The sequence below is a fragment of the Triturus cristatus genome, chromosome 5_1 (genome assembly GCF_964204655.1).
Source record: "Triturus cristatus chromosome 5_1, aTriCri1.1, whole genome shotgun sequence".
In the NCBI taxonomy this organism is placed as follows: domain Eukaryota; kingdom Metazoa; phylum Chordata; class Amphibia; order Caudata; family Salamandridae; genus Triturus; species Triturus cristatus.
The window spans coordinates 102,724,625-102,742,805 of NC_140587.1; the positions used below are offsets into that span (position 1 = coordinate 102,724,625).

Here is an 18,181-nt window from a genome sequence, read left to right on the forward strand (position 1 = left end):
ATGAACATTTCGATAATAATCAGGGGGAGCTAGGAAAACAGGTGGCAAAAGGAATGCTATGTAACAGGTACCATCCCAATCTAGAGGCAGACGCATATATGCCGTCTGACCACATATAAAGTAAGAATGGCTAGAAGCTCTAAATGAAGATTTACCTTGATCACTATATTCTACTGTAGTAACGCATTTACTATGGCCCATATGTATGGAACCAACTTTTCTCACACATAATCCACCCTTGACTGGAAATACTAACATAGTGGGCAGAATTAGTTCAACTTCGGATTTGACATTCAAAATCATAAGATTAGGCGTAAAATTACCTAATTTATACACTTCATTTTCTAAATCAGTTCCTGTTCTACTGGGGTGACCCTCCTTATTAGGGTGACAGACTTTGAATAAAACTAGATTCAGATTTCCCCATATCCAATGTTGTTGATAAACTGCTGTGTCTGGGTCTATGGAATTTAATAAACTAAACCATGCTCCACAGGAGCCATTGTGTGTGAACGGATGTGGAAAGAAAGGCAGAACTCCTTTGTTATTCTGATAGGGAGGGAGTCGGCCACACACCCAACAATTGGTGGCATTACTAGTCTGATGGGAATGATGTAACATACTAATGAAGGTGTTATTGCGCAGCGCAAGTCTATAGGACAACTCATGTGGGGGTAGGTCACTAAAAGAATGTTCATCAGTTATATTGAAAGCACGTTTAGAAACAGGATAATACATATGCAACAATATACTTGCAGTAACTATTAAAAAACTCAAGAAAAACAAAATTAATAAAGTCACAATACAGTGGCTACGCAGTAATTTACAATAAGCATGTCGTTTCATTATGATTCTGGACTCTACATCATTCAGACCTAAGGGATACATGTCGGGACAGATTCAACCGCTTCACCTTGGAGAGGACTTAAACAATCAAATCGTCCGACAGTTTGGATCTGGACCTGAGTTTCTGCTTATAGAGTTCGGTGCTACTGGCCTCAGCCAAAGGTAGCTTTGAGTCAATGGGGGAAGACACACGGGTAGTACTGTTTGTGTCAGGAGGAAGTCCATGAAATTTCTTGATATGGCTGGAATGCACCCAGCCTTTTCTCCCTTCGATCTTCACAGCTGTTCTGGTCGTCAGCAGGACCAACTTAGGAAGCCTCCACCTTGGTTCCAGTTGGGTTTTCCGATCAAAATTCCTGACGAGAACATAATCGCCGGGAATTACGTCATGAGGTTTCACCTCGGTGTTGTCGGGAAAAGCTGCGACTACCTGTGAACGACAAGATTGTAGTGCAGACATCAAGGAAGCCAGGTAATCTGTCAGCATATTACAGTCAACATCAGTTATTTTACGGGGTATAGGCGTCCCCCACATATTCGGTGGTCTACCAAAGATCACCTCATAAGGGGATAGCCCTGTTCGAGAGTGTGCTACCATCCTCATGTAAAATAGCGCAACTGGTAAGGCTACTATCCAGTCCACACCTTTTTCCTGACATATTTTAGACAATCTGATTTTTAAAAGTTGATTATGTCGTTCCACGAGACCTGCTGCCTCGGGGTGTCGGACACAGTGGAATTTCCACTGATATCCCAACAAAAGTGAGACATGTTTCATTAATTCAGATGAGAAAGGCTGACCGTTATCTGAATATACAACACGTGGTAAACCGTACCGTGGGAAGAATTCTCGAACTAGCTGCTTGGCAGTAGTCGGGGCAGTGTAATCTGATACGGGATACGCCTCTGTCCAACGGGAGAGAGCGCAGACAACTACGAGAACATATTTGAATCCTCGACAACGTTCCATCTGAATATAATCCATCTGGAGGACTTCAAACGGATGGTCAGGAGGCTGAAATCCACCCTGCTCTACGGGAACACTCTTTCCTGGATTAAACTGACAACATATCATACAGGTACGAACTTTTTGTTTAGCTGCTGCTCGTAAATGTTTGTTAAACCAAATGTGCTGAATGCTGTCTAGCATAGCCTTCTCTCCTAAATGTGCTGGACTGTGAACTGTAGCTATAATGGCTTGAACCATGGAATCAGGGAGAAACCATACAGATTTCTCCTTCGTCATCCATCCTTGATCTGTCTGGATCCCTCCTAGTTCAGTCCACTTCTTTATTTCTTCTGCTGTGGCATGTGTCTGTATGTCAATTATGTCAAGTGCGGGATCCTTAATTGTCATACACTGTGTTGGTGTCTGAACTACTGGCTTTGTCATGTCTAATGTGCGATTCTGAGCAGTCTGTTTAGCTGTTCTGTCAGCTAAATCATTGCCTTGAGAAATGATATCAGTAACCTTCGTGTGTGCTTTACATTTCATAATCGATATAGCAGTGGGTAGATGTATTGCGTCTAACAAGGCATGAATGAGGGGTCCGTGCTGAATGTGGGCACCATGGGAGGTTAAATAACCTCTCTCTCGCCACAGCACGCCGAAGTCGTGTACAACTCCGAATGCATAACGTGAGTCAGTGTATACATTAACTTTCTTATTTGTGGCTTGAATACAGGCTTGTGTTAGAGCAATAAGTTCTGCTGCTTGGGCTGACAAAGTGTCTATACAATTTGTCTCAATAACTTCAGTATCTGTTGTGACTGCATACGCGGCCACTAAATCTCCTGTACTTGTTCTCATGCACGATCCGTCTACATACAACGTCAGGTCTGGATCTAACAATGGAACGTCTGTCAAGTCTTGTCTAGGTTTCGTCTTTATTTCAATGATTTCAACACAATCATGAGCTAGTGGGTCTGTTCCAATTACAGGTAATAGTGTAGCAGGATTCAATGTATTACACCGTCGGATCTCTATGTGTGGTTGAAACAATGTCAGTTCATAACCGGTAAGTCTTGCTATGGTCAAGTGTTGTGTTTGTGTTCGGTTCACAAGAACCTCTACTGCATGTGGTACTTGTACTGTCAATGGGTGTCCTAATACTATGGCATCGCTTTGTCTGATTGCTAAAGCTGTCGCTGCCACTGATTTCAGGCATGCAGGCAAAGCCTGAGCTACGGGATCTAATGTACTGGAAAAATAAGCACATGGCTTGCGTGATCCTGCTTGATCCTGAGTGAGTACTGACAAGGCAGTACCTTCGCGTTCTGTAACAAAGAGTGTAAAATGTTTGCTATAACATGGAGTTGCTAAAACAGGTGCTTGACATAAAGCTTCCTTTAGGCTTTCAAAAGCTTGTGTATGTTCCTGAGTCCAAGGGAGAACAGTCGATGTGGCTGCCTCCTGTGTGGTTAACTGAATGAGTGGTTTTGCTAGAAATGCGTACTGAGGGATCCACTGCCTACAATATGAAGTGAGGCCTATGAAAGCTCGCACCTCCTTTTGTGTCTGGGGTATTGACATGTTAGCAATTAACTGGATGCGATCTGGTGTAAGCTGCCTTCCCTCCTTGGACAGCGAGTGACCAAGATAAATAACTCGCTGGACACAGAATTGCAGCTTAGAAGGAGACACCTTGTGCCCCTTGTTGGCTAGAAAATGTAGAACTGTCAGAGAAGCCTTTTCACATTCAGATTCGCTTCTCGCGGTGATCAACAGATCATCAACATATTGAAGCAGTGCAGTATTGACTGGCATGTGGATACTGTCAAGTTCTCGTTTCAGTGCTTGGCTGTAGATGCTGGGGCTTTCTGTGAATCCTTGGGGAGCGCGTGAGAATTTAAAGCTGCGCCCATTTAAACTGAATCCGAACAAGTATTGGCTTTCCGGATCTATTGGGACGCTGAAAAAGGCATTCTTGAGATCGATTACAGTAAAGAATGTTGCTTCGGAATCAATTGCTGTCAACAATGATGATATATCAGGGACCACAGGGAATTGTGGTACAATGCACTTGTTTAGTTCACGCAAATCAATAACCAATCGGTATACTGGTGGGGCAGTAGGGTCAGTTCGTTTAAGAATCGGAATTATCGGTGAATTACATACATTGGAGTCTGTTTCTACAACCACTCCCTGGGCAATTAGCTCATCAATGATTTTCAGCAAAGCCACTACAGCATCATGCGGTAACTTGTATTGTCGCATTCGTGGTAGTACCACTCCTGCTTTCAATGTGACTCGATAGGGTGTAATGTTCATGCAGCCAACATCCGTAGGGCCTTGTGCCCATAGATGTACTGGTAAAGTCTGTAGTCGGGGATCCATGTCTCTAGACACATAGTGACCTTTAAAATCACGTAAAAACAACCTTACTCCTTCCGGAGAACAACATATTATGGCTCCTAGTGCTTTCAGAGTTTTAATTCCTAACAGATTTTCTGGGCATGATTTAGTAAGCAATAAATCTGTAGTTCGTGTCAAAGGTCCTATCGTAAGTGGTAGAGGCTGTGATACTTCATTAACAATAGGTTTTCCTGAAAAACCAAGGGAAACATTTTGAGAGCCTGAGAGGGGTGCCCCTGGAACTTCACTACGTTTTATAGTTGTTCGACTTGCCCCTGTATCGAGTAAGAATTTTCTATCTTGACCTAATAATTCACTGTGTACATAAGGTCCTTCTTGATCTACAGGAATCTCGATAAGCGGTAAGTCAACTTCCCTCTCTAGGCTGGTTCATGCGTAACGCTGATACTCAGGGTATTCATACTGTGCAGTCTGATACATTTGTCGTGTTGTGGTTTGTGTGGCAGTAGCAGGCAACGGTGGTGCAGCTGGCACAAACTGTATGGGTTGCTGTGAGGCTGGCATGGACTGTTGCTGAACTGGCATGGACTGTCCATGCTGCATAGCTCCTTGTTCATTCTGATCGTGTCTAACTAATCGTGGTCTCTCTTTTGCAATACCTGTAGCTATATTACGTTTCAGGACTGGACAATCGTGTACATAATGGCCTAGTTGTTTACAGTAATTGCAGGTTCCTTTTACAGGAACTGCAGAATCACCAGAATGTGTCACACCCTTTTTGTGACCATCTGCTGGTACTGTCTGAGACACTAGCATTTTCATTTTTGTATCTTTCATACGTCTTTGTTCGTGTTCTTGTTCATCTCTAATTCTATTGTGATGATACTGTAACATTTGTAGCATTTGTGACGGAGTGTTACTTTGCCAGGTACTCTCGAATTTTAGTATTCTATTCTTCACTGGAGGCAATGCATTTTCCACTAATTTTGTCACAAATAAATGTGTGTGCTACGGTCTCATCACCGTATTTTTCAGGACTGTCAATCCAGTGAACGGCTGATCTGGCTAATTCTTGTTCATCCATGGAATCGAGGAGGTGGTAACCCCTTCGTTCTCGTAGTATTTTATCTGCGGCTTGAAACGAATGTTCAGGAGACTTCAGATTGATTACAGGCGTCGGATACGTTCTGCTATTATTTGGGCATGCAGAGTGTATTGGATCAGAAAAACATCTAGTATTTTCACAGGATCTTCCTCTGCCTACATAGGCTATGGTCTCTGACTGTCTTGCGGAATTCCCTGATTCGGACACTTCATCTTGCTCAAACTCGTCTGTTCCCAATCTTTCTTCATGAATACGCTCTATTTCTTTACGGATTTTTCGGCACATGGCTATTATACAATTTTGCTTATCGTGTCTCCCTTCTGATATATTCTGGCTCCATCTTGTAAGAATAAGCATTGCATTCGGGTCTACCCCCGGACGGTCTTGATTTCTGATCACACAGTTTATGAGGAAACGTAACAGTTCCCCCTGTATCTCTACTTTCTGGAATTCCATAGCTCTGTTAATACATCCTGGATCTCGTCCTGTTTGGACAAAATGATATATGTTATCTAGATGCGTAGTCATTCCTGGTAACCTTGCTAAATACTCTGCGGCTCGCCTGATACGTAATGATGCCAGGACCATTTCGTCCTCTTTACCAACCACCGGGTCATATCTACAATTTACAAGGAGTTCCTTAAGCGTACGTTCACTTACGAATTTAGGTGTACGTGAATGCGCTGATTCTTGAAAGACAAGTTTATTTATTCTGGGTGGTGTAAAGGTATTGCTAGCACCTCCCGTGGCCCCATCTGGGGCGTCGGGTGTGAATGGGTTCGTTGAACGTGACACAGCAACTATGGGTGTCGATACCCCTGGAGAATCGACTGCGGAGACAGATGCGGTAACAGATGTGCTTGCCGACGCTTGTGTCGGGACTTGCTGTTGCACGGGGACAGATACCTGATCCGGACGTTGAACCCCTCCGCCAGACGGTCTATGTGGTGGGGCGTTAGCATACTCGGGAGCTGCGTCGTCTAGATATGAGGAAAGAAAAACATCTTCTGCGGTTCTGGGATGCCCTTTTGGATGTACCTTAATTGGAAATAATGGGGGTGGCAAGTCTTTTGGCATCTCTGGAGCAGCCTTAGGTAGTCCTTCGGCTAGGAGGGGATACATACCATTCATAAGAGCATTTCTTTGTCTATTTACTTGTTCTGATTTCACTCGGATACCTTCCTCAATTAATAGATTTTCTTGAGCTTTATTTGAACTTTCTTTACTCCTCTCTTCTTGTCTACGTGCTTTTTCTGTACGTCTATGAGATTCTTTACGCCATAACTCAACAGCGTCTTTCTGTGACTGTCTGACCTTTCTTTTCCATAACTCTTCCTCCACTTTCATGATGCACTCTGCATCCCAGGTTCCCGCTGCGGGCCACCTTTGACTTTCCGGCAATCCCTTGGTATAATCTACCCATAGATCAAGAAACAATATGGCATCTAAGCCATGCTTATGGTACATAAAATGCCCTGGAGTGTCCCTAGGAGGAATAGGAACTGCTTCTTCAAGCACCCCTTTTCTGGTAGTAATCTGTCTTAACTTCGAGAAGAGCGGCATATTGACAACTGATCTGATACTTACTCTTGAACTTACTTAATACGAAAAAAACACAATAATGAACAGTGAACAATGAACAATCATTCATACCACAATATTTGAACACTTTAAACATTAAACATTAAACATTTTGACAACGACCGACAATGATGACAGTCTGCCTAACTAATCACCACGCTGAATTCTTGACAATAACTGGATACTTCGGAATACTTGATATACTGCTAAACAGTACATATACACTGCTAAACAGTGCAGACCGGATTTGTGTACCCAAATCCGTCTTGACCGGCACAACCTATGTGCGCGTCAACACGCCTCCTCGGCGATGGTACTCACCGAGTAGCTCCTTGAAACGGAAGGCCTCAGAGAATGGACAGGACTCGATGACTGCGGACAGCGGACCCTCTGGACATCGGGATTTCGAAAAACCTGGTGGGCCTCTGTATACCTCGGATCTTGTTCTCTCAGCTAGGCTCTGGTCGGGATACTTCGCACTTCTCACCGCCTCGTCTGGGTTGATCGCAGCCTCAGTCGCCCCCGCTTGACCGGAGGGAGCTTACAGGAAATCCTGCTGGTACGCGTTTATGGTCCGTCCAGCTGTGGCAGGAGACCGGGCCTGCAACGCACCGCCGGCGCGTGAGATGAGAAAGTGTCCCTGTTCGGGCGCCATTATGTGGTAAATAAAATCTTCTTTACCGGACTGAATTTCATACTGGATCTTTAATAAAAATAGCTCAGAATAATAAGAGGCAGAATCCGTGGTATAAGAGGTTTCTGAATGGGCTTTATTCCAAAAATGGCCGACTCGAGTCGCGGCCTTCAGGTTCCGTCACCAAGAAGGTTCAGGAAGTGAAGTACAATACTTTATTGACAGACATGCATTTTTATAATAAATACATTACAATGAAACGAATGTAGAAGGCGTAACATTTGATAAGAAAAGTGACATAACAGGTACGTAATCGAAACTAGGCGTAATAAGGAATAAAAGAAACATGATTGGTTAGGATTATCAGACATAGGTGGATCTATAAGATAATACTTGGCATAGATGCGCGCGCAGCAGCATGACGTGTAATTGACGTGCAACTAGGGGGTGAAGGGGACTTGACATTAACTCTACATATGGAGACGAAAAGTCTGAGGGGTCAAGTCAACCTAATCCCAAATCATATCTAACATCCTATGTTTGAAGAACTATGTTATCCACAAGGAAGGACTTTCGGACAGAATCTAGTCTATATTGATTGTGTGCGTGCACAAACGCCTAAGTGTCTATATGAGATGCGAGAGGCAGAAAACTTTCCATGGCAGCAGGGCTATGAATCACTTGCAGGAGGACGGAAAGGCTGAGTCCTTTGCTTGTGAGCTAAAGGAAATGTTTACCTAAATCACTAGACAGGAATGCATCGGCTGAGAGCAAAATAGATAATTCGAAGGTGAAATACAGCTTCTTGGCAGGCAGGCGAAGGCTGGCCGAGGCAGGCACCGTTAGCTGCACAGGGAGTAGGACAAAGTTCATGGATACAGATGCGAGCTCAAGCTGAAGCTGTCAGAGACAGAGAGCAGGGAAAGGCTTTGAGGACAGAATCGGGCCTACTTGCCTGAACTGTAAAAATGGAGTAACTTAGCCATATAAAGTCGGTGGCCTTTCATGCTTAGGAATCGAATATCCAGCCCATTGATGGCGGATCTGACAGAGAACATGTCGACGGTAGACACACATATGTTTGCGTCTTAGAAACTGGAACTGGAGGGAACATACATGTACTTGTAACATGCATATAGAACCGTTGGGGTCCAAGATAGGGGACATAACTGATCAGGAAAATCCACATTTCCACACTACTGCGCCTCAGAGCTCAGACTGTTCAAAAACCTCCTCCCCTGCCCCTCCACCCCCACCCCCCACCCTTCATGTGCCTTGAGACCCTCACAGGTGAGTATCCGCGCCTAACAAACCCTGATTGATTGATTCAAGGGAAGGCTGGCAGGGCGGTTGGGGTCATGGACCCTTTTTTCAGAGGCTCTGCACCTCTGGACATGGCGGGAACAACAGGGCGTTTCCCTGGTGCTGCAGCTGGCAGGCTCGCTGAACGTCAGAGCGAACAAACTCAGTTGAATGGCGTCTCCACCCGGAGATGGTGCAAGGTCTCTTTCAGCAGTGAGGAGAGCCTCAGTTAGATCTGTTGACCACCACTGAGACCGTGCAATGTCAGCAGTTCTGTGCTCTGGAGTTTCCAAGGTGACTCTCGCTCAGAGATGCTTTTCGTCTCGAGTGGCACTCTGGCCTCCTGTATGACTTTCCCCAATACCACTTCTGCACAGAGTTCTTAAGAAGATCAGGAACGACCGGGCCCAATTTATTCTAATGGCACCTGAGTCCAACTAGCTATAGTGTCTCACTTGCCCTCCTAACCTTAACAGAGATACAAGTGTATTTGCACCCCAGAACACAACATTTTCGACCCTCTCAGGGATCGGGGTAACCGGGCACACCCTTTCGCTCTCTCACTTGTACTTGTCCACAATAAGATAAACAAGAGACATGACGGAAGTTTAGAATATTTATTTAAACTATTATACTCTAAAATGCAGTATTTGTGCCACAATTAAAAAACAAATCCACACTAAAAATACAGTTAGCATGGTCAATAAACCATATACCATGAAAAGCCCTCTGATGGTATAGGACACCGTTGTCTAGCCCTCCCTCCCCTTCTACTGAAGCTGATTAATAGATCAAAGATCTCTGGGATTAGTTTCAGACCCTGTACCTTAGCATCCATCTGTGTGTTTAGGAACTCTGTGCTCATCTATATGACAAAACATGTACTCATAAACAGCTGCATTCTTGTCTGATGTCTAGATGCTAGTGCCTGACCAGAGAAAATACCAAGGGGCATTGTTTGAACTTGTCTGTTGTGTGCAGTCTAAATAACAGGAAAAGAACAGAAAGCAAAAACATTTGCAGGTCCTGTGTGAAAATACAATGTGGTACAAAGGCAAGCATGTTTATATAGTAACGTGTGCAAAGGAAAATGTGGCCTACAACATGCACAATTAGGCTGGAATAGTGAAAACTACAACGGGCCATGCAGGAAACACAATACAAGGTTCTGAATTGACATCTGCGCACCCTCCACCTACATGCGTGGAGTTTGATCGGCGACAGTTGACAGCTTTTGACCTTCCTCCCAAAGTCTGTGATGTTGTTCTGGGAGCCAGGCATCCCTTCACCTAATGGGTATACGCTTGCCAATGGGGGAAATGTGTGTCATGGAGTGCTTTCCTGCTTTCCACAATGTTGACCTCCTGTCTGAAACTCTGTCATGAGTTCTCTTTTTTGCATCGTCTTCGACCCAGCAGGGCTCTGCTTTGTGCACAGTTAAATGTTACCTTTCTGCTATCTTGACATTCTTGTTGGACCAGCCTTCTCTCTTTAAGGCATCTGTTGTGGCTAGGTTCCTCAAAGGTCTACAACATATGCTTCCACCTACGTCCTTCATCATGCCTCAGTGGGTCCTCAATCTAATCCTCACCTTTCTCACGTGCGCATGATTAGAGCCTCTGCATAATTGCCCTCTTATGCTATTGACCATCAAAACTGTCCTTTTAGTTACCATAATATCAGCCAGGAGGGTCGGTGAACTGCAAGAGCTCTCTGCGCACCCTCTTCATGTCACCTTTTACACAGACTAGCTTGTTCTCTGGACATACGCCTCCATCCTTCCGAAAGTTGGTTCTCCATTTCATATAGGCCAGAAAGTCACCCTGCCTACTTTCTTTACTCCACCTCATCCCTCCAAAGAAGAAGAGAGACTTCCTTGCCTGGACCCAGAACGAGCATTGTCATTCTACATTCTACAAGCGAGCTCCGGGTGGATGATCGATTGTTTGTGGACTTTGTGAGAGCAAAAAAGGGAAAGCTGTACAGTTGAAAACCATCTCATGATGGATTGTCCTATGCATTAAGATCTGCTATGCATTTTCCAAGCAGCTCCCTGAGGGCTTGCGGGCTCAAACTACCAGAGCCCAGGCTGCGATCTCTGCGTTAGTGCATGCGTTCCTCTCCTAGACATCTAGGAGGGATGTGGACATCACTGCACATGTTCACAAAACACTACTGGGTGGACAGTCCGTTCCGTTAGGATGGGCACTTTTTGGTTTAATTGGGTTCTCAGACTCACCTCTGGTGAGGTGTTGCCTGGGTATCTATTAAAAGGTAAGAAATCTGCAGATAAAAGTCTCTATCAGATGAATAAGTTACTTACCTTTGGCAACGCCTTATCTGGTAGAGACTGTCTTGCGATAGAGTCCTTATCTACCCTCCCATCCTCCCCACTCTTCGAACCAGTTCAGGTGAAATGAAAACCCTTTCTTTTCCAGGCCTTAGTCTTTTCATCGCCAGTTGTCAGTTCTACTTGTGGCTCCGTGGAGCTGAATGACGCTACTGACAGGCTCGCAGGGGTACTGCTCGAAAATCTTTCAGATCCAGTCTGACGCCTGAGTATGGTGAAAGGTAAGCAATCTGAGGCTAGATAGAATGTCTACCAGATAAGGTGTAAGTAACTTGTTCTTCAGACTCCTTCCTTACCACTGTCCCTGACATCAGTTGTATATGTGTGTCTATTTACTCAGTAAAGAGCCAGTGTCTCAAATCTAGGTTAGAAAGAGAAACCATTATCGATTTTGAACATTCTTTTGGTGAGAACTATTCGAACCATTTTTCAACTTGGATGGAGCAGTTTGAAAAGTGACACAGGCAAGTCAACTAATGTGCCATGGAAGGGATGCATCCATGCAGGGGCATTTAAAGCCTCACACTAACTTTAAAACCGACTGCTTCATGTCAATGAGTTTCCTAGAGCTTCAGCTTTAGGGTATAAAGTGAAGTTGGAAGGCATAGGTCTGGTTTAGATGGGCATTGTAGTCCGTAGCCTCTGTGAACTGTCGCAAGTCGTCTTAGTCAAAGAAGTTCAGTTTGTAGTTTGATCAGTGTGTGGTGTTGGGCAAAATACATTTTTCTCATTTAATTTGCAAGTTATGCAAGAAGTGCATAGTATGAAAATCATTTATCTTACCAACTCCCTTTACTGGCAAAGTGCAATAATAAAATTATTAGCAGTCAGTCCATGTAATTTGACGTGTTAATTTCCATGTTTGAATTACACAAATATTGTGATATTACAGGTGTCATTGCACGGTTTAAGGTGTCCAAGTGCCTTTATGCATGTAAGGGACCTGAAAATGTTACATCTATAAGTTTACTTGAGTTAACAGCTTGGTAATGTTCTCTCACAAAATAAAATACATTTCATACTGTCTAATCTGATATGGGAACAACATGTTTTTTTTTAAAGTGTAGTAGTTAATACTGTGAAACAACATCAGTTTAGAACCTATATAGATTGCCCAGCATCCTTTTGTTAAATATATATTTTGGAATATCTTTGCAGAGCCCTTAACCTAGAAGAGCAACTTTTACCTTTAGAGAGTAAGGTAGAGGCACTGGAGGAGCAGATTAAAACAATGAAAAGGGACATCGAGAACTTGGATGACCGGCTGCATACATGGAAGGTTTGTTGACTAAATCGTTTCTTTTTTTTGTCACAACATTTGCATTTCTTTTAGGCAGAGTATTACTTTTATAGTAAAATAACAGATGGTGCAACAATCCGCTCCTATCTTCCCTGCCTCTTTACTTTTAAACCAGACTTTGTGTGCATTCCCTGTCACTGAGGGGTCCCCCTCTACATAAGCTCTTGCAAGGATTGCATTTCAGACACCAACACTATTAAACTTTCCATAAATTAAAACCAGTACTGGGTTACATTGAGTTTGCTATCTATTGAGGAAGGGATTTCTATGTTAATGGTCCTGGACGGAGGGTTGTGGGCCTGCCTACCATCTCCAGGAACCCCCATCTGGCCCAATCCGACCCTTGAGGCAGTGCCTCCAGGAACCAGGAGGGCTGAAGACCATCTTGTCTACATCCATCCCCACACCCGAACAGGCCCGAGATAGTAGGCAATTAGTCCTTGCTGCGACGTTACAGGATCCAGCCTCCCTTTCTTCTGATTTATTTACATTGGACAAAGGTGGCACCTCCTCTTCTCTCCATCGTCCCAATTGTAACAACTCAGATGGTGGATCCTTTTAAGCGCTCCTCTCACGGTCTCATTAACCTCTTTCACCAAGAGTGACTGCATTCGTGGTCAATGTTTGAACCCTCCCACTATATGGTCTCCCATAATGGCCTCCGTCTATTTTAATACTTCTATGCAAGCCTTGCTGACCCATGGGTGGGCATTTTGTTCCCAGTACTCTCGGACCTCTGACGAGAGCAGTACTCCCCCTCCCTGATGAGGTTTTCACAATTTTTCCTCACATTTGAGTGGTAAGCTGTTTGCCTACTGCTCTGTTTGGTTCGATTTCTCTGATCTTACTTGCAAATTTCCCACCTGTCCCCCTCCTCCCTACAGCAACTCCCCATACACAGCAGTTAACAGCAAAGACATAGTGGCTCTTATCCACCCTTTTCCTGGCTCTGTCGGTCTTAGATGAGATTTCGCTTCCACTTGTTTGATTCTCAACAAGCTGGTTATAACGTAGTATCATGAAATATTAGGTAAATGGGCATCCTTTCCCATCGCCACAAAATAATAATTCCTTTGTACAGGAGACCCATATTGCCACAACAGAGTGCTCCCTGTCTTCAGAAAAATTGGATGGACAAGATTTCCTCCACAAACTTCTCAGCGTATGCCCCTGGTGCCATGATCTGGATCCTGGGCGGTATCCTTTTCAATTTCTTCCATAGTTATCAACCCAGAGGGTAGATTTCTGCACATAAAGGATTCTCTTGATGGATCACTCCTACTTCTGGGTAGTATTTGCACTGAAACACTGATCAGCCCACATTTCTAGCATGCTTCACAGGTCACAGAGTGCTTGGGCCCAGTTGCCATGGATCTTTCGGAGAGAACTGCACTACAGTTGTCGACACTCACCCAGACAGGTCCCATCCCCCTCTTCCAAAGGCCCCTAAAAGCACTAACTCTTGTTCCCTGAGGGACAAGTTGTGTAATTGGGCTTTAACAGATGTTTAGAGACATCACAACCCAGGTCTTTGATTGTATTCCTATTTCTGTCCCCCCACTTACCTCTTGCGTACATGTGCTTCGACTGAATACCTTTCTCAACTAGCCTATGCACAGTGTTTTCTCGCTCTTAACTACTTGGGTAGAAGCATATTGAATCACAGTCCACTGATCACCATACTCCGCTGGATGGGGGTGTAGGAAGATGGCTCTGTATATACTATACCCAAGTGAGGTATAGTGTGCACAGAGTCCAGTGGAACCCAAAAGGTAGGCAGAGGTAAAGTAGATAGCACCTCACTCTCTATTTGTGGTAGTGTGGTCGAGCAGTAAGGCTTTATCAGAGGACAGTTAATCATTTGTTGTAAACACTCAGTCAGCAAATGAATTCACACACTCAAAGATGGAACTTCAGCCAATTGTTTTTTTTATAAAAATATTCTTTTAGTTGTTTTATTTTATAGAACCAAGCAAGCCTGGCACAGGTAAGCCAAAAATACTTTACAGTAGTAACACAGTTGTAACACAGTTTGGATTGCAATTGTATAGGCACGCTGTTATGATTACAGTATTGTTACTGAAAATGCAATGCTTTGGAAATTGGGTACATATACTTTGTATTGGCCTTTTAATAAAAGGACCAGCAGATAACTTTGCAGATTACTTTACTTACACAGTACAGTATACCTGGATACTGCACTGGGACATTTCCTGTAAACAGATGAGTAAAAGAGTCTTTGTTATTTAGTACAATTTTAAAATGATTTCTTAGGGTTTCCAACTCCTCACTTCGAAACTTTTCATAGAAAAACAGTCAATGTTAACCTATGGAGGAAAATAGTGTTATCGGTTAACAGGTAAGAACTTTTTTGTGGAAGTTGGTATTCTGGGGTTAGACTGAGGAGTCCCCCACGGTCAAGGATGCACTACACCCTCAGCGGCACTAGGGCGGCCGGGTGCAGAGTGCTGAGGCCCAATGTTATCCAATGGGGGTTAAGGGGCCTCCGGTTGGTGGCTGCCGACGAGAAGGCCACTGGGTTGTGGGAGCAAAGCTCCTGGACTTAAGCTCGGGGCAAATGGGGGTTCAAGCCGGCACAAAAGGTGCACCCTCAGCAGCACTGGGGCAGTCGGGTGCAGAGTGCTGTTTTGGCATTGGGCGACCTGTGGCTTCCAAAGGGGAGGTCCGGTTTGCAAACACACTGCAGGCTCGGGGATGAAGGTCTTCTGGGTGCGACCACCACTTGGAGAGGTAATTTGGGATTTTGTGGGTTGGTTAGGCACCATCGGTTGGGCCACCCAAGGCCGCTGGGTGTCGGGTGCAGGGGTGCCTTTTAGGGTCCGATCTTCTTACCAGCTCCTGGTCGCAGTTGGGGGGACCTTCCGGTTTAAGGCTGCAGACGTCGGCTGGAGACTTAAGGCAGGTCAGGGGTCACCGGATCTCGGGTCAGGATCGCCGGGGAGACCTCCTCTGGTGTTGGGCCACTCAAACTCGGGCTGTGGGCGCCATGTGCAGAGTGGTGCAGACCCACGGATCCTTGCGGAACTGGAGTTTGTTGATGAACAAATCCAGTGTTCACGGGAGACAGTCTTTGGGGTGGCAGGCAGGCAGGTCCTCCGGGTTTCTCGTGGTTGCTAGGTGCAGCCTATGGAGGAAAATAGGGTTATCGGTTAACAGGTAAGTACTTTTTAGTGGGAGTTAGTATTTTGGGGTTAGACTGAGGAGTCCGCCACGGTCAAGGATGCACTACACCCTCAGCGGCACTAGGGTGGCCGGGTACAGAGTGCTGAGGCCCAATGTTCTCCAATGGGGGTTAAGGGGCCTCCGGTTGGTGGCTGCCAACGAGAAGGCCACTGGGTTGTGGGAGCAAAGCTCCTGGACTTAAGCTCGGGGTAAATGGGGTTTCAAGCCAGCACAAAAGGTGCACCCTCAGCGGCACTGGGGCAGTCGGGTGCAGAGTGCTGTTTTGGCATCGGGCGACTTGTAGCTTCCAAAGGGGAGTCTCCGGTTTGCAAACACACTGCAGGCTCGGGATGAAGGTCTTCTGGGCGCGACCACCACTTGGAGAGGTAATTTGGGATGTTGTGGGTTGGTTAGGCACCATCGGTTGGGCCACCCAAGGCCGCTGGGTGTCGGGTGCAGGAGTGCCTTTTAGGGTCCGATCTTCTTACCAGCTCCTGGTCGCAGTTGGGGGGACCTTCCGGTTTAAGGCTGCAGGCGTCGGCTGGAGACTTAAGGCAGGTCAGGGGTCACCGGATCTCGGGTCAGGATCGCCGGGGAGACCTCCTCTGGTGTTGGGCCACTCAAACTCTGGCTGTGGGCGCCATGTGCAGAGTGGTGCAGACCCGCGGATCCTTGCGGAACTGGAGTTTGTTGATGAACAAATCCAGTGTTCACGGGAGACAGTCTTTGGGGTGGCAGGCAGGCAGGTCCTCTGGGTTTCTCGTGGTTGCTAGGTGCAGAATACATAGGGATTTCGCTGGAGCAGCTTCGAGATGGGGACAGGCCGGTAGGGCTGGGGCCAAGTCAGTGGGCGGCGTCCTCTTGTTAGCTTTGGCACGGCTGTTCGGTCCTTCTTCTTTTCGTCTTCTGGTTTCTTGTCTGATGAAGCAAGGTTCAGCGGTGCCCCTAAATACTAGATTTAAGGGGCGTTACAGGTAGGTAAAAGCTTGTGACCTGTGGGGCTGACCTGTGGACTTTGTTTTCAGTGCAGTTTTAGGGAAAGAACATAGGCCCTGGGTACCTGATTGGCATAAGCTCAGGGCACACTCAGTCAAAGCACATCAGCAGTTCAGCAAAAAGTGGGGGCATACCATGCAGAAAGAGGGCACTTTCTCACAGGGGGTGGGTAATCACTCCCTTTTTTTTCTCACCTGGCGCGTTCAAAGTGTGCTTTTAGAGGACACTCCCTTCAGAAGCTCCTTATCAAACTCCATCCATGATTGTTTTTTAACTAACAGGGTTAACAGTAGCACTGCCTCTTCACACTCTATTGAGTGGGATGCTCTCAAAGTAATCTTAAGGGGTCGTAGCCTTCATGAAGCCTCTGCCACCTGTAGGCAAATTGTAACAGACCTCACCAAATCTGGAGCAGATTAGTTGAGTGCCAATATATATAAACCCCCTCCTGTGCAGAAATTAGAGTTCCACAGGGCCTCCCTTTGGGAAAACCTATGCTGATTTCATTATATGCAGTACACCACCCATGCTCATACTGAAGTTACCAAGGTGTGAGAATGTGGCTCTGTATATACTGTTCCCATATTTGTACAGGGTGTACAGAGTCCACAGTCCCCAGAGGTTTGGCAGAGGCTATAGTTAGATATAACGTTACTCTCTAAAGTGGTAGCTTGGTCGAGCAGTAAGGCAGTATCAGAGGACAGTGTAAAGCATTTGTTGTACACACTCAGTCAGCAAATGGTCTCACACACTCAATAATTGAACTCTAGGCCAATGGTTTATATATAAAAAAATATATGCTTGTTTTGTTTTAGAACCAACAATAGGTATTAAAATATACTTTCTCAGAATGAGATGCTTTATATAAATACTTTTGCAATATGCAATTGGCTTTTGTAAACAGTTACAAGTGGTTGCAATAGGCAACACAATTTTAAACACAATAATGCATTGAGTTCAATGGAAGTTTCAAGTTATTTGCAACAGATTACTTTTAGGATTACTTTTGGAATTCCAGGACTGGATCCTAGATTCAGTCCTGGGTCAGTACTTAAAATCAAGTGATAAAAGTCGACTTAATTACTGTGATGATTTTTAGACAATATTTTGCTATTTAAAAAGTTGACACTTAGAAAATATTTCATTGAAAACAGTCAATGATTCCCTATGGAAGAAAATTCAAGTTGCAGGTATAGTATGTTCTCGTTACTTTTGTAATCCAGTACTGGGTACCTAGACTCAGTACTGGGACCTTTATCCAAAACAGGTAAGCAATTAAGTTTTCAGAAGTTATACGATTTTTAAAGAATATTTAAAGTTTGCAGAAATTGACACTTGGAAGAGTCAGTTCTGGGCACCAAGATCCAGCACTGGGAGCTCACCTAAGAGCTTGTGAGCATTTTCGTTTTCGTTACTCGGCTGATTTTTGGTGAAAATTTTAAGATTTGAAAAGTCTACACTTAGAAGAAATTTCAGGAAAAAGCCAGTCAATGTTACCCTATGAAGAAAATAGAGTTATCGGTTTAAAGGTAAGTACTCGACTGGCAGAGTTGAGGTTCTGGACATAG

At 44.9% G+C, this 18,181-nt stretch overlaps 1 protein-coding gene across 6 annotated transcripts in view; it reads left to right on the forward strand.

Moving 5' to 3' along the window:
• NUGGC (nuclear GTPase, germinal center associated) overlaps positions 1-18,181 on the forward strand; it is a 1,337,967-nt gene that overhangs the window by 662,698 nt on the left and 657,088 nt on the right. For all 6 annotated transcript variants that reach the window (XR_014961415.1, XM_085604518.1, XM_085604516.1 and 3 more), the window contains one exon: positions 12,293-12,413. Coding sequence is in view for 5 of the 6 variants with exons in the window: in XM_085604518.1 (XP_085460644.1) it covers positions 12,293-12,413 (121 nt within the window). In the remaining variant the exon portion in view is untranslated. The remainder of the gene's footprint in view (positions 1-12,292; positions 12,414-18,181) is intronic.